This window comes from Pezoporus wallicus, unplaced genomic scaffold (genome assembly GCF_028554395.1).
Source record: "Pezoporus wallicus isolate ANWC-B61680 ecotype Strahan unplaced genomic scaffold, APGP_CSIRO_Pwel_v1 contig_5069, whole genome shotgun sequence".
Classification (NCBI taxonomy): Eukaryota; Metazoa; Chordata; class Aves; order Psittaciformes; family Psittacidae; genus Pezoporus; species Pezoporus wallicus.
The window spans coordinates 3,299,718-3,313,304 of NW_026642361.1; the positions used below are offsets into that span (position 1 = coordinate 3,299,718).

Here is a 13,587-nt window from a genome sequence, read left to right on the forward strand (position 1 = left end):
TCAAAAAAAGTGAAAGAGGCAACAGAAGGTAAAACCTGAGGAGAATGCCGGTAATGATGGTGAGAGGTGTGTAAAAGAAGCAGCAAAGTGAAAAGCTCTCCAACAAGGTTAAAGTTGGTAGAGTCATTCCCTCCTGCCAGTGTCAGGTAACAAAGGTATGGCAGAGTTGCCGAGGGAGCTGACAGTGCAGACTGTGGGGAAGGCAGGGTGAGAAAGGGAAGATGTGCAAAACTACATGTGAATCATAGTAGAAGTAACGGACAGCACACAGAGGGGTAATGCTGGGTAAAGAGAGTGCAAGAACCAGCAGGTCAGAAGGGATAACTGTTGTAATCACTTCTCAGGACTAAATTGTGCATCTTTCAGAAGACTGTAAAACTTGTTAAACAAAAACACTCAGACACAGCACACAAACTACAGCAATGTGGAAAGCTTCCTCTAGGATGTAAGGGACTCATATGTCTGTGACCGCTTCCCAGTGCAGCACATGCTCTGCTTGGTGAAGGAGAATCTGTATCACTGTCCAGCTCCTTCCCAAGCCATGTAAACACCTGCACCTCAGGCACGCACACCTCATGACTCCAGACAAACCTACCCACTTCTGTGTCACAGAGAAAATGACTTGAAATGTCCTTAAGCATTGATTTCAGTAACTGAGGAAACTCCCTGGAGATGGTCAGGGGCTTAACAGGCAATCAGAAAATTCTAACAGCATTTAAATTTCACCATACAAATCTAAAGATACTTCCTCACCTGAACACTGATTTTTTTGTTATCTCTTCTCAAAGTAGGCATTGCAGAAGGGGTTCAGAAAAGAAAACTAGCATTAAGGCAGACATGGAAACTCCTGTTTGATATGTGCAGTTTCAGGAGAACTCAAAGTTACTAAGCCATAAGTATGCAAATATTTGCATGGTAAAGGTGTCAGCAACACACATCAATTAGTTTTGAACAGAAATCAAAATAAATGCATACACAATGTACTGTTAGCTTGTAGAGATCACTGCCAGAAAAAGCCATTACAGAAAAAGCCATTTACAGAAAAAAGCTTGGAAACACTTAGAAAATTTTACTATGCAGAATACAAAGTACTACCCAAAGTTAAAGTATCTGCACTTCATACCTGGAAGGAGTATTAATTTTTATGCTTTAAAGATGTTGCTGCTAATTATTTAAGTTTAGAAAAAATTCTAGAGTGTGTATTTTTACGAGGTTATCAATGATCAGATGTTCAAAATTATACACAGCTCTCCCAACAGTTACCAAATTAGTACTTGTAACTGCTATTTTTCTTTTTTTTTTTTTTTCATTAGATGTAAAGAAATCAAGACTGGGGTTTTTACAAAGAGATTGGAAATCCGTAGTCAAAGCTTATAAGTTTTGTTGAACTCTGCTATCACAGTATTTACCAGAAAGATTTTCACAGCAGGACCAAGCCAGGTAGCCTAAACCAATACAGAATTTTCATCTATGCAAAAATCAAGAACTACCTTTAAATGACACAACAGACTCCAAAAATTAACTAAAGAACCACAAGAAATTGCGCAAGAGAAGGATAATTTGTAATGTATCTTTTTGCCCACATCTGTGAGGCAGAGAAAGTATTTCCACCTGAGTCATTATTTAATCTGTGAGGTTGCTTGTAGGTCAGGCTGTCAGGCACCCACCAAAGGAGCAGGTAACATAACAGCCCTTAGCTTGGCAACAGACTTTTATTCACTTACGAGAGAAGCCATGTGGTCCCTGCTAGACAGAGGCTGTTGGGTCACAAGTCACTTGTCCAACTCAAATTCTGCTCTAAGTTCAATGTTTCAGGCATCAGCAATGGGAAGGCTTGCCTCCCACATATATCAACACAGGGCAAAGTATTAAAGTTGTACAAATGATTTAAAATACCCCACAGTTTTCCCAGGGAAGATTCATATATGGAGCAAAGAATGGAAAACCTCTAATAGCATTGAACCCCATGCAAGTGCTACTGACGTACTCAAAACTGTAAATTGAGTTCTCTTAGTAACTTCATTTTCTCTGAGGAGATTAATCTGCTTAGAGTCTAAATGATAATACTTTCCTCAAATGGTAGCTGAACATTTTTTTTTGTGGGCTTTTTTTTTGTGTTATTTTCTTGGGGGGTGAGGGAGCTGTTTGGAGTTTTTTTAACAGATGACTGCAGGCAAAAGATCAAAGGATAAACATTTCTCCAGCTGTGGATATACTGGCTTTTATCAGCATGGTCATCACAACTAGATTCACAGTGAGCAACTTTCCCACAATGGGAGGCATAATTACATTTTTACCTTCTTATATGCACCACCTTTGCAAAGAATCACTGTTAAGGCCTTATTCGCAGTCTGGTCAACTTCAGTGTTTTTTATAGCTTTGCACTGCATGAACTTACATGATATGAAATGAAGCAAATTGAGCACATAATTTCATTTCATTCTTGATACTGAAAAGAAGCATCTCCCCAAGTTTCTTAAGAAGGAGTAAATCAGGGAAAGAACTGCTTGGAAAATAGTGCCAAGAGGAGAGCAATTCATTTCTGTCCACCTGAAATCATTTATTGTTGAAGGGTTCGGAGAAGGATCAGGTGTGACTAATCTCAATGTAAACAAATTCCACACATAGAAGTCATGAACTGATTTTGAAGTCATGAACACGTACTGATTTTAACAGTAGATACTCACTGTGAATATACAGGCAGTAAAATCTATGGAAAGGGAATGAATGAGTATGAAATTTGTATCAGGAGATAATACTAGGTAAAACACCCAGGTTTAGGGAAACCAGACTAAGGTGTTTACAGGCTACAGCTAAACAGATATTCAGGCAAGAAAACTTCTTTTTAAACTAACTAAGCTTAAAATCAAAGAAAGAAGCGTGTACCTACATGTTTTTCCGAATCTGGCTGAGATGATTTCTACATGTAATATTTAAAGTACACCAGTGATTTGAAAGATTGAATCTCAATGAAGACACAGAAGTATCCGGATGTTTTTAAAAATTCTACCCTTTGCTTTTTACTTTTTACCACATAATGCCATATGTCAATAAGAATATCAACAGAAGGAACTAGTTTGGTTGGAAACTATTGAAAGCAGATTTAAAAACTACTACTGCAAAAAATACCTGGCTAATATATTTTGTTATATATAACATTAACTAGTAAGGTCCTTCAGAAAACACCATATGGACCTAGCATAAACTCACACAATTTACAGTAAGTTAGAATTCAAAATACTAAAACGCATTCATAAAAGTTTTACCATAATTTCATAAGTTGTTCCAGGGTTAAGACTGGTAAGAAGAACCTCCAAACTATCTGGCTTTGTTGTGACTTGTGTATAAGCTGTTTGCATCCATGGACAGACCTCTTTATATTTAACAATATAGGAGAGAATTCTCCCATTTGGATGCAGTGGTGTATTCCATGACAGCAGAATCCCAGCAGAGCCCACTCTTTCACCTGCAAGCAACACAGGGGGCCCAGGATCTAAAAAAATACCCCAAAAAGTAATTATTTTAATGTACACATACACAAACACACACATATAAACCAGGTTTTAATTATGTTCCCAGATAATGGAGACACCTTCACAGCTTCTATAAAGAAATTAAATCATCTGCCAGCATAAACCGGTAAAACTTTTGAAACTAAGGTATTGTTGAATAAAAATCTTTTTTTCTTTGCTGAAGTCTTGTTACAAAAACGATTAAATGAATTTTGGAACACCAGGAATATTCCTCTATAAGAATGTAAAAAAATGTTAATGTTCAAGATCTTCATGAACAAAACAGAATTTAATGCCAATTTAGTATCTGAAGTATTCTAGCAGTCTTAATTTCAGTTCCTTTCCCTAAAACCATTCAAAGCCAAACTCCACTCTCATACAAAACGTGTTTGATCTGGCTGCATTCTTTTGAAAGGTCTCCAAAATATACCACTATACATATAAGTTGGGGTATCAATATTACTACATGACACAGCAAATTTTTCACAAGTTTATAAATTGTTGCCCTTTATGCCTTCCCCCCTGTCTCCCTTTTGCTCTTCTTAATAAGCCAACTAATGGATGAATACAAGAAATCACATCCAGGGCTGCTGCTTAAAAATATCTGATAAAGAAACTCATGCTCTCATAGAACACCTCAGATACAGTGTATTTTTGAATGGTTAGAGAAGATGAAAAATTCTAATGATGGTTCAAAATTGACTGCAATTTCTCAGATATTCCTGTGCATATAATAAACACATAAAAATCATAGTTCAAAAAAGATCAACCAAATTTCATCATCATTATTAACTCACTTGTCACATTTGTTGTCAACGTTCTACTCGCAGGTGAACTGTAGAGTGAAGAAGAAACTGTAGAAACTGTAACACTGTATGTTGTTCCAGGAACAGTATTAGAAAAATCAGCCTAAAACAGGGCAAAGATTTATTTCATTTTTTCACCAAGAATCATGAAAATGAAAACAAAAAAAAACCAACAGCCCAAGCCCCAGAAGTTTAAGCACTCCATTACTGAAAACTGATGTTAATAAGCTTTGAGATATACAAAAGTATTTGCAAGAGTAAAAAATGTTTACACCTGTTAGCTACAGTATTTTGCCATCTTATTTAACTACTCTCCACAAGATCTGTATAATATTCAGTATTAAAGAACAAAAAAACCCTTAATTTCATCACAGAATTGCCTATCAGCGTATATATATAGATGTTTTTCTGTATCTTTATTGTTATCAAAGTAAATAAGCAGCATTATAAAATTCCTTTTTGAAAGAATAAACAGAAAAGCAGCCTGAAAAAATTAGAGGTTTTTGACTCTTAAGCTACCCCATATTTTGAAATAAAAATAATTAACAAATTTTAGCAAGCATTTATATAAAATACCTGTATCTCTGTAGATCCAGTAAAAAACAAAAGCAAAACAACCAGAAATGCCATTATTTCTGTTAATATTATTATATTTTCCAGACAGCAGAATCAAAAAGTGCTCCTTTTTCTTTCTGATGGCTTAGCAGTGAAACATTGCCTGCATTAATGATTTAAGCACAGATCATCCTGGCAAGTACACAATTAATGAGTCTGTATTACTCGGTAGCTCTGCCCTTTCTTTGTTAAACTATTCATGAACCCTTGGACGACAGGCTGTATCCTTCTAGCACATGCTTAAAAAGGCAAATTCACTACCTGCTGTTAGGTAACAAACTCTGGATGCTGAAATTTGCTCTCACCAATTTTTCATTAATACTTTCATATTATTATTTTCATTAAATAGCTAAGGAGGCAAACTTGAATTTCTTATCAGCACAGTGCATAAGGAAAAGCTGGCCATGCAAGTCCTGTAATAAATGCACCTACTTGGTATTCCCTAACTCCAAGATCTAGGATAACAACAGAACCATGATCAGGAATAAGAGCCACATGAAATCTGTCTACATGTCCATATGGTAGTCTCCAATACAGTGAAAAAGAATATGACGAAACATTGAAGAATTTAAGTCCTACTGGCTCTGCAGGTTCTGAAAAAGAATTGTGGAATAAAAGACATTAACTTAAATAAACCCCTTCACAAATAAATTAGTAGTTACAACTGAATATAAAATCATCCAAGAACAGTTTACTTGCTTCATGAAGGATAATTGCTAATTAGCCTGGATAGAGCCATATATTATACTACAGTTGCTATACTACCTCTGAGACTTGGTTGATAATCTCCCAGGTATGCTGTGCAGACAACCACATTTGCAAAGAGCTAGCTCAAGTATCTTTGCCCAGTGTTCAGTTAACAAAGACTCCCTGCACAGACCTGGTGTTTATTAAGTACTCAATTTTAAAGTTAGCACCACTCCTGTCACAACTAGTGCTACAGTTGAAATTCAAGGTATAGCTGGTAATTTTTCCATTGCTAGCTAAAGGGTTGTTAACTCTTTTATACTCTTCATGTATTTGGAATCCTAGTAATTCCATGAAGTCTATTAAGCCCTACAAATTTGTATGTTTTTGTTCCCCTTATTAAAGCCAAGTTTTCACCTACTCCTGTCACACTGTCTTGCTTTCTTTTTCTGCCATTAAATGAACTTTTAAGTCTTTATCATCCACTCTAAGCCTAATAATGAACCAGATTGTAGCTTCTTCAATATGTCATTCAAACATTATTGACCTATAATACTGTATAATTTACCTGTGCAATCCAGAGCTAGGTGCATCTGTATTCTTTTGAATTTGGAAAACACACATAGCTAAGAGCTGTCCCTACGCTTATGTCCCAGGGCAAGCACAGTCAGTGTTGCTATTCATCACATTTCAGATTTGCCACTACATTTCATTGCTACAAAAAATCCTATAAAACTAAAAAAATAGTAAGTGAAATTGGTTGAGGTAGTTCTGGTGCATATTTCTCCCCTTTAAATTTAACCTGTATTTTACATTATTACATTACAGTAAACTGCAAACACATGTAAAGACTGAAATTTTTACCCCCACTATGTTTTAATTACAAATCTAATAAGAAACAGACCTTGAATGGGGCAATTTACAATATAAAGCCTTAACTCCACAAACATTGTAAACATCTAACTTCACTCACTGCAAAAAATCCTACTGGAATCAGATAAAGTTAAAACAGCTCATGCATAACTCCACAGGATAAGACCTTAAAAATAATGAAAATACTAAACATTGTCAAAAGAAATGCAGCACAGCTAAAGAAATTATGTTTCTGGTAGTGTTCCACTAGATGCAGGTTGAATAGGATATAAGTAACGTCCACAATCACTGCAAACTATTGCATGCAAGATCTCTTGAAATTCCAATGTTATTCTACAAAGTGAGATGTACAAAGCTAAATGTGTGTTGTTATTGACAACTACCATTCACCAGCAAAGAGAGAAAGCAAGAAGCCATACAGACCTGTTACAATCTCAATGGAAGCAGAAGCTCCTTCAATATTTCCTCTTAGTCTTTGCAGTGTGAAATTATAAATGCCCCCAGCAGTCAGGTCTGTAACACTGAAGTCAGTCAGCGCTCCTGGAATCCTGAACTTTTTTATAAAGGTGTTGTTTGATAAAGATGCTTTGTAAGATGTGAAGTTAGTCTCGGTTGGATTCCACATTAAAGTTGCAGAGGAAGTATTTACCATTTTTAATGTTAGACCACATATCCCAGCTGGTTCTACAGTAAAAATTATTCAGGTTAAAAAAGAAAAAAATAATGCATAGGCCTTAAAATATAAGACAAGTACCTTTTTTTTTAATTATTTTAATGATTTTAGAGTTCACAACATCATGAAATATTCATACAAATTTTAGATGTTTGAATGAATATATAGCAAACAGCGTCATTATGCTGCACAGAGTAAAACCTGAGGATGTACCTCCTGCGTTCACTACATGATTTATAGAAGAAAATTCCAGACTTATCAGATCTTCTGTAAGAACAGTAACATTTCTCACTGGTGAATCAGAATGAGAATGGAATACTTTGTAAACAGAGATTTTTTTTAAACAGAGAGTTAAAAGTTTTCTGAAATACAGGCCATATAATTTTAGAAACCTGTCCATCTGTTCACTAAGGGATAGAGTAAGTCATATAGTCTCAGTTTATTATCCCTTTTTTCCTTTTTAAAATACTCCTTTTGGTTATATTAAGATTCCTAAAATCACAGAAAATTATTTACAAATAGCACCTCCATTAATCTGTGCAGCACATCTGTGGATAGAAAGAAAAGTGTTTCCATTCCTCCTAAAGAATTAATTGTCCAGATCATTGATTTATCTTTCTCAAAGCTCTCTGAAAAATACTAATCAGCATAATCCCATTAAGGGCTGGACTGTTCAGCAAAAAAATCCTCAAGGTTTGCCATTAACATTATGAACTATTCATAATCTAGTCATATATTGGACTCATCCACAGTACTCTTGAAATATTTGCTTGAGACTAAAAAGTACCTTCAGGATCATGATGATGGTTATTCTACTGCACTTTTCATTATTAGCAAGAATCTGCAGGAATAGTTCTGTGTTTTTTCAGACTCACCCATCTTTGAACAACTAAGTGAAGAAGACTCCTTGGCTATTAACAGGTTAAGGAGGTATAGTCCGAACAAACCACATCAAATACATCAAAGAAGGGAGAGGTCTATGACGTGCATCTTTATAAATTTGGTGGTTGATTTCTTTTCTGATTACACTTAGATGCTTTTTATATGCTTTGGCAGTCCAGAATCCAGTATAAATCTGTTCCTTTAAACCCCTGCAACAACCAAACTCTCCTCTTTTTATGCTGTATCACAAAAGCATTGGAAAATCCATGTTTGCTCAGGGACAAAAATTAATGGATTAATTTTCTGGACCTTGTTAAGCTATCTAAAGCATAGTTTCTCCTACTCTTTTAAGCATTCTGCAGCCTTCCACAGGAGCAGTCCTCCAGTCTTAGACCAGAGGCTTGCAAGAATTTAAGAGATGCAGAAACAACTGTAAACAAAATGCAAGGTAATTCTTAAAATATAAGATGCTCTTTTGGCAAGATCTTATTCTGCTAGAGCTGGAAGAATTTTGTGAGTCCACCTCCTTTTTTAAACATGTACCTGCAACCATCCGATCTCAACTTCAACCCAGCAAGTTACATGCAAGGCTCCTGTTTGAACAACTATCACAAGAGGAAGCAGAACCCGCACCCAAAAGCTAGTGTAATTTTGAACTGTGTGAACCTTTTGAGTCACTTCATACAATGATTTAAATGTCTCTGAACATTTACTGTTTTTTTTTTTTAAAAAGAAAACAAAAGACAAGTTACAAGGTATTTCCTTACTTGTAATGACTTTTTTCTCCACAGCCAGAGAGGAATCCAAGCCTCTAACTGTCTTTAACTGAAACAGGTATTCTGTCCCAGGGGTCAGGTTTTTCACTGCAGCTCTGCTGTCATAAACGGGTCTGGTAAGCAGCTTTTCATTATTCATCAAACAATATGAAAGCTATGGAAGAAAAATAATTTATCAGACTATATTACCTCATTACAGTAATGTTGAGAGATTCCAAATACCTTTTTATGTAAAAATATATACAAAATTTTCCGCATTTTAAAGAAAAAATTCAAATTCTGAATAGAGTCTCAAGGAATCAGCCACTCAGCCATGCTCCCTGGTATACCTTGAAAACTTACAAGGTTTAGTGCCACTACAGAGAACAAAAGTTCTGGAAATAAGTAATTACAATTTGGGCATTTAACCCCTAGATGCTGTGATAATTCCTTTTCCTGTGACAGTCCTTTCTGTGGTCATAGAAAGCTGCTACTGCAGGCTGTTTTATACCTGCACTCATGAAAGGGAACATGCACACTGTGTCTGCCTTGCAGAGGAGGGGTCTAGACAAGCATCTCCAACATGCACACATAGGTTTCTCAGGCATGCAGGTAGTATTAAGAGATCAAGAAGGTTTGCAGTTGCTTACATCAGTGTGTCCTGCCCTGCCACTCTGTTTCCTCCAACAGAAGGATATTCTATGCATGGCAGCGATGACCCGAAAACCCTGGGTCAGCTGTTTTTCATTTGGGGAGGAATGATCCAATTCCCCCCTGTATTTTACAGCACAGTAGCTGTTAATACACACTAAGTCTTGGAGATTGCCATCACCTTATTAGAATTACAGCACTGCAAAATGCTAGAAGCAAAGCAAGGGATTAAAGATTTAAATCTAGTATAGACAAGTTAGGAAAGCACCTTTTGTGCACCCTTTGCTCTACAAATTACAATATATTGCATAGAAAGTTGGTGAGCTGGGATAATTAATTTTGAATGATTAGTAAAATGATCCCTTTTATGCAGGTGCACCTTACTAAGCAACCAGTCTGCAGAAGCCTTCCTCATTAAAGATTTAAAGATAAGTTCATTTATTCAGACAAAGCACTGTCTAATGTGGCTGCTTGCTCTATGAGATGCTGAACAATAACACTGTGCTATGAAGATCAATATTACAGATGACAATTATTTTCCACAGGATGGTTAAAATAACCTGACCACATACAGAAGTATATCTGAACTGGTTCAAAACATGATGGGACAACTGAATTTTAAAACTCATAAAAATACTCCAGGCTACCTCAGCAAAATGTGCTGTTGTAAGTTAACTGGATACTCTTATTCATTCAAACGCAACTTTACACTAATGAAGAGCAAAGAAACGTCAAGAAACTAAACCAAGAATACTCTGATTTCAAGTTCTAGGTAAGGATATAACTGAAGTCATGGGGAAGGGGGAGGAAAACAATTGGGTACTGTAATATCGGGGTATAAACTGTGTAAGATCCTTAAAGCAAAGTACTTTGTCTCATGGTAGTGCCACATACTGAAGAATATCCTGGTCAAGTAAGTTAATCGTACAAGACTATATCTTGAAACCTTTACTGATTCAAATAGCATGTTTAAAGAACAGTTTACTGTCACAAGTCTTACTGACCACATGACTGTGTTCATACAGTGACTGCAAAATACAAAGGATAATACAAGACAAAACAATAAAAGACAGGATACAAAAGGGGGACTGGTTGAATGTCAGTGATCCACAGACAAAATATATAGATGTCACAGTAGATTGTTTCTGACCAGAGAACTGAAAGAACACAAATAACTCTAGATTATGCGCTAAGCATTGCAAAGGATATGGTTCAAACTACAAGTGCTGAAGAGCCATTCTGTAATTCCAGCCATGAAATATTAACACTCAGCCTCTTTGTAAAAGTAAAAATTAAAAGGCCATGTAATTTAATTACATTTAATAAGAAAAAATAATTTTAAATTATCAAGCAAATTAAAAGGAAATTATAAGAGCAACCAAAAGTGTTATGGTATGAAAAATACTGAAATGCAACTTTAACACATGATACACTACTCAAAAAGTTTGTGGAGGAAAAGTAGAAATAGCAAAAACATTTGAATAAAGAGCATTACTTTAAGAAAAGATATCCTTAAAAACTGGATTTCACATCAAAACAAGAAAAATAAAACCTATAAGATTGTCTAATTCATGCAAAGCCCCGCTCTAGCTTCAGAAGCCCCCTTAAGGTACTGGAAGGCTGCTCTAAGGTTTCCCTGGAGCCTTCTCCAGCCTGAACAAGCCCAGGTCTCTCAGCCTGTCTTCACAGGAGAAATGCTCTAGTCCTCTTCTGGACTTGCTCAAGCAGAAGCATGTCCTTCTTGTGTTGGGGGCCTCAGAGCTGAACACAGCACTGCAAGTAGGGGTCTCATGCGAGCAGAGTAGAGGGGCAGGATCACCTCCCTCAACCTGCTCATCACTCTTGATGCAGCCCAGGACACAGCTGGCTTTCTGGGCTGTGAGCGCACACTTGCCGGCTTATGTTGAGCTTCTTGTCAACCAGCACCCCGAAGTCTTTCTCCTCAGGGCTGCTCTCAGTCCATTCTCCACCCAGCCTGTAGCCATCTTTGGGATCTCCCCGACCAAGATGCAGGACCTTGAACTTGGTCTTGTCAAACTTCATGGGGCTGGCATTGACCCACCTCTTGAGCCTGCCAAGGTCCCTCTGGATGGCATCCCTTCCCTCCAGTGTGACGACTGCACCACACAGCTTGGTGTCTTAAGCGATCTTGCCAAGGGCTCACTCAATCCCACTGTCCATGTCACTGACAAAGATGTTAAATTGTGCCAGTCCCTGTACTGAACCCTGAGGAACACTGCTCTTCTCTGGTCTCTACTTGGACATCAAACCATTGACCACAAGTCTTTGAGTGCAACCATCCAGCCAATTCCTTACCCACCAAAAGGTCCATCAGTCAAATCTATGCCTATCCTGTTACAGACGATGATGTCGTTCAAGTCACTGTCAAAGAAAGTGTCTCCTCCTATAGCAATATTTCCCTCCCATACTTAGTTGGGTATAAAGACACATATTTATTGCTGGATTTGCAGTACATACATGACAATAATTTCATCGAGAAATTACTAAAATAAATAAAGGATTGCATTGTTTTTTTCCCATTCTTATCTCACCTGAAACATATCAAATCCTCCTCTTGGTAGCTTCCAAGAAAAATAGACTGTGTTTTCTTCTTGCCCAAACACCTGTAAATCTGATGGTGGATCTGGATCTGAGGTAAAAACAGGAGTGTACACAAAATTTAATAACAAAATAATCTAGACTAATTTTAAGGAACTTGCATCTAGAGAAGACACTCCTGTAACTCATTATTTTGTTGCTCAGTGTAGAAATAGATTTCATTTTGTATTTAAGAAGAATATAAAAAATAAATTTCACTTCTACATATTAGCAATAGAATCAGAAATAAAATCAGTGTTTGCATATTTTTATGGAAAAGTTGTACCATCCTAATATTACTGCTGATTCAGTTACTGGCAGAATCCCATTAACTACAGAGGAAACTTGTTTCCATTTTAAAAGTAAATGTCAAGGATGTTTAGATTGAAAAGACGTATCTTCGTTCATCCAGACATTGTTAAGGTGCATTGATTTAATAAGGAATAGCTTTTTTTAAAAAATACATTTTAAAATGTAACAACCCTAATTATCTGAAATCATGAAAAGTTATCAATATATTGTGAACATACAGGTACTAATCTTGAAGATGGTTGGGTAACTTCTTTTTAATCCATTGGTTGTCACAATACTGATTAAGAAATCAGTGCCAGGCAGAAGATTCCCAAATTTGTACATTCTACAAAGATTAAAAAAAGAGATTGTGTTCCTTAGGATTTTAAAAATGCATGTATGTGTTCATATGTTAATTCTTTATAGTATCATGGATATTATTTACACATGATGTGTCTATACATGTGTATGCACTGTTAGTCAGAAACTATTTCAATATAATCAAATCTTAAATAGGATGCATCACACTAAGGTTCACATGAAGTTTGAGTACCAGAAAATCTTAAAGGATTAAACTAATTACATACAGGTCTACTGGTGCTCACTCCAGTGCAGTACTTTGTTCATTTGCACAAACACATCACATAAGATTTGTAATTTGTTAAAAAACGCAATTCTTAAAAATATAGTAATAGTATAGTAATGTGTATCAACTTAAACATCAAATACGTATCACATATAAGTAACACTTTAGGCTAAATATTCTAAATACCTTGAAACATCTGTTTTGAGTTCATATCAGTTATTTTTTAAATGTAATCCTCATACCTTACACTAGAAGGTAACATCTTCTCCTCATTGAAGACTTTATTGCTTATTGATAGAACATATCCATCATATACATTCTGGGCTGGTGGCCAGGTAACAGTTATTGATTCAGAGTCTCTGCTATAGTTCAGATATTTAACTGCGCTTGGCTCTGTGTCAATTAAAAAAAATTGCATTACTTTAAAAATATAATTTAAAAATACATTCTAAATATATTACTTTATGACAGGACTTATATCATCAGAATGCAATGAAAACTCCACAAAAATTATGTCATGTCTCTGCTTATCTCAAGGAACCACAGACTGATACCACTGCAGTAACGTGTAGAGATTCCGGTTGCCCCTGAGATCCAGAGCCAAACTGCTTTCTGCCCTGTAACGCATAAACCTCATAAACAGACAATTCCTCAAGAA

At 36.2% G+C, this 13,587-nt stretch overlaps 1 protein-coding gene across 5 annotated transcripts in view; it reads right to left on the reverse strand.

Annotated features, from left to right (window-relative positions):
- Nucleotides 1-13,587, reverse strand: part of PTPRQ (protein tyrosine phosphatase receptor type Q) — a 129,299-nt gene that overhangs the window by 99,784 nt on the left and 15,928 nt on the right. For all 5 annotated transcript variants that reach the window (XM_057429397.1, XM_057429396.1, XM_057429395.1 and 2 more), the window contains exons 13-20: nt 13,172-13,322; nt 12,583-12,689; nt 12,007-12,104; nt 8,816-8,978; nt 6,917-7,177; nt 5,366-5,526; nt 4,310-4,421; nt 3,267-3,493 (exon numbers count right to left, since the gene is read on the reverse strand). In XM_057429397.1, coding sequence (XP_057285380.1) covers nt 3,267-3,493; nt 4,310-4,421; nt 5,366-5,526; nt 6,917-7,177; nt 8,816-8,978; nt 12,007-12,104; nt 12,583-12,689; nt 13,172-13,322 — 1,280 coding nt within the window. The remainder of the gene's footprint in view (nt 1-3,266; nt 3,494-4,309; nt 4,422-5,365; nt 5,527-6,916; nt 7,178-8,815; nt 8,979-12,006; nt 12,105-12,582; nt 12,690-13,171; nt 13,323-13,587) is intronic.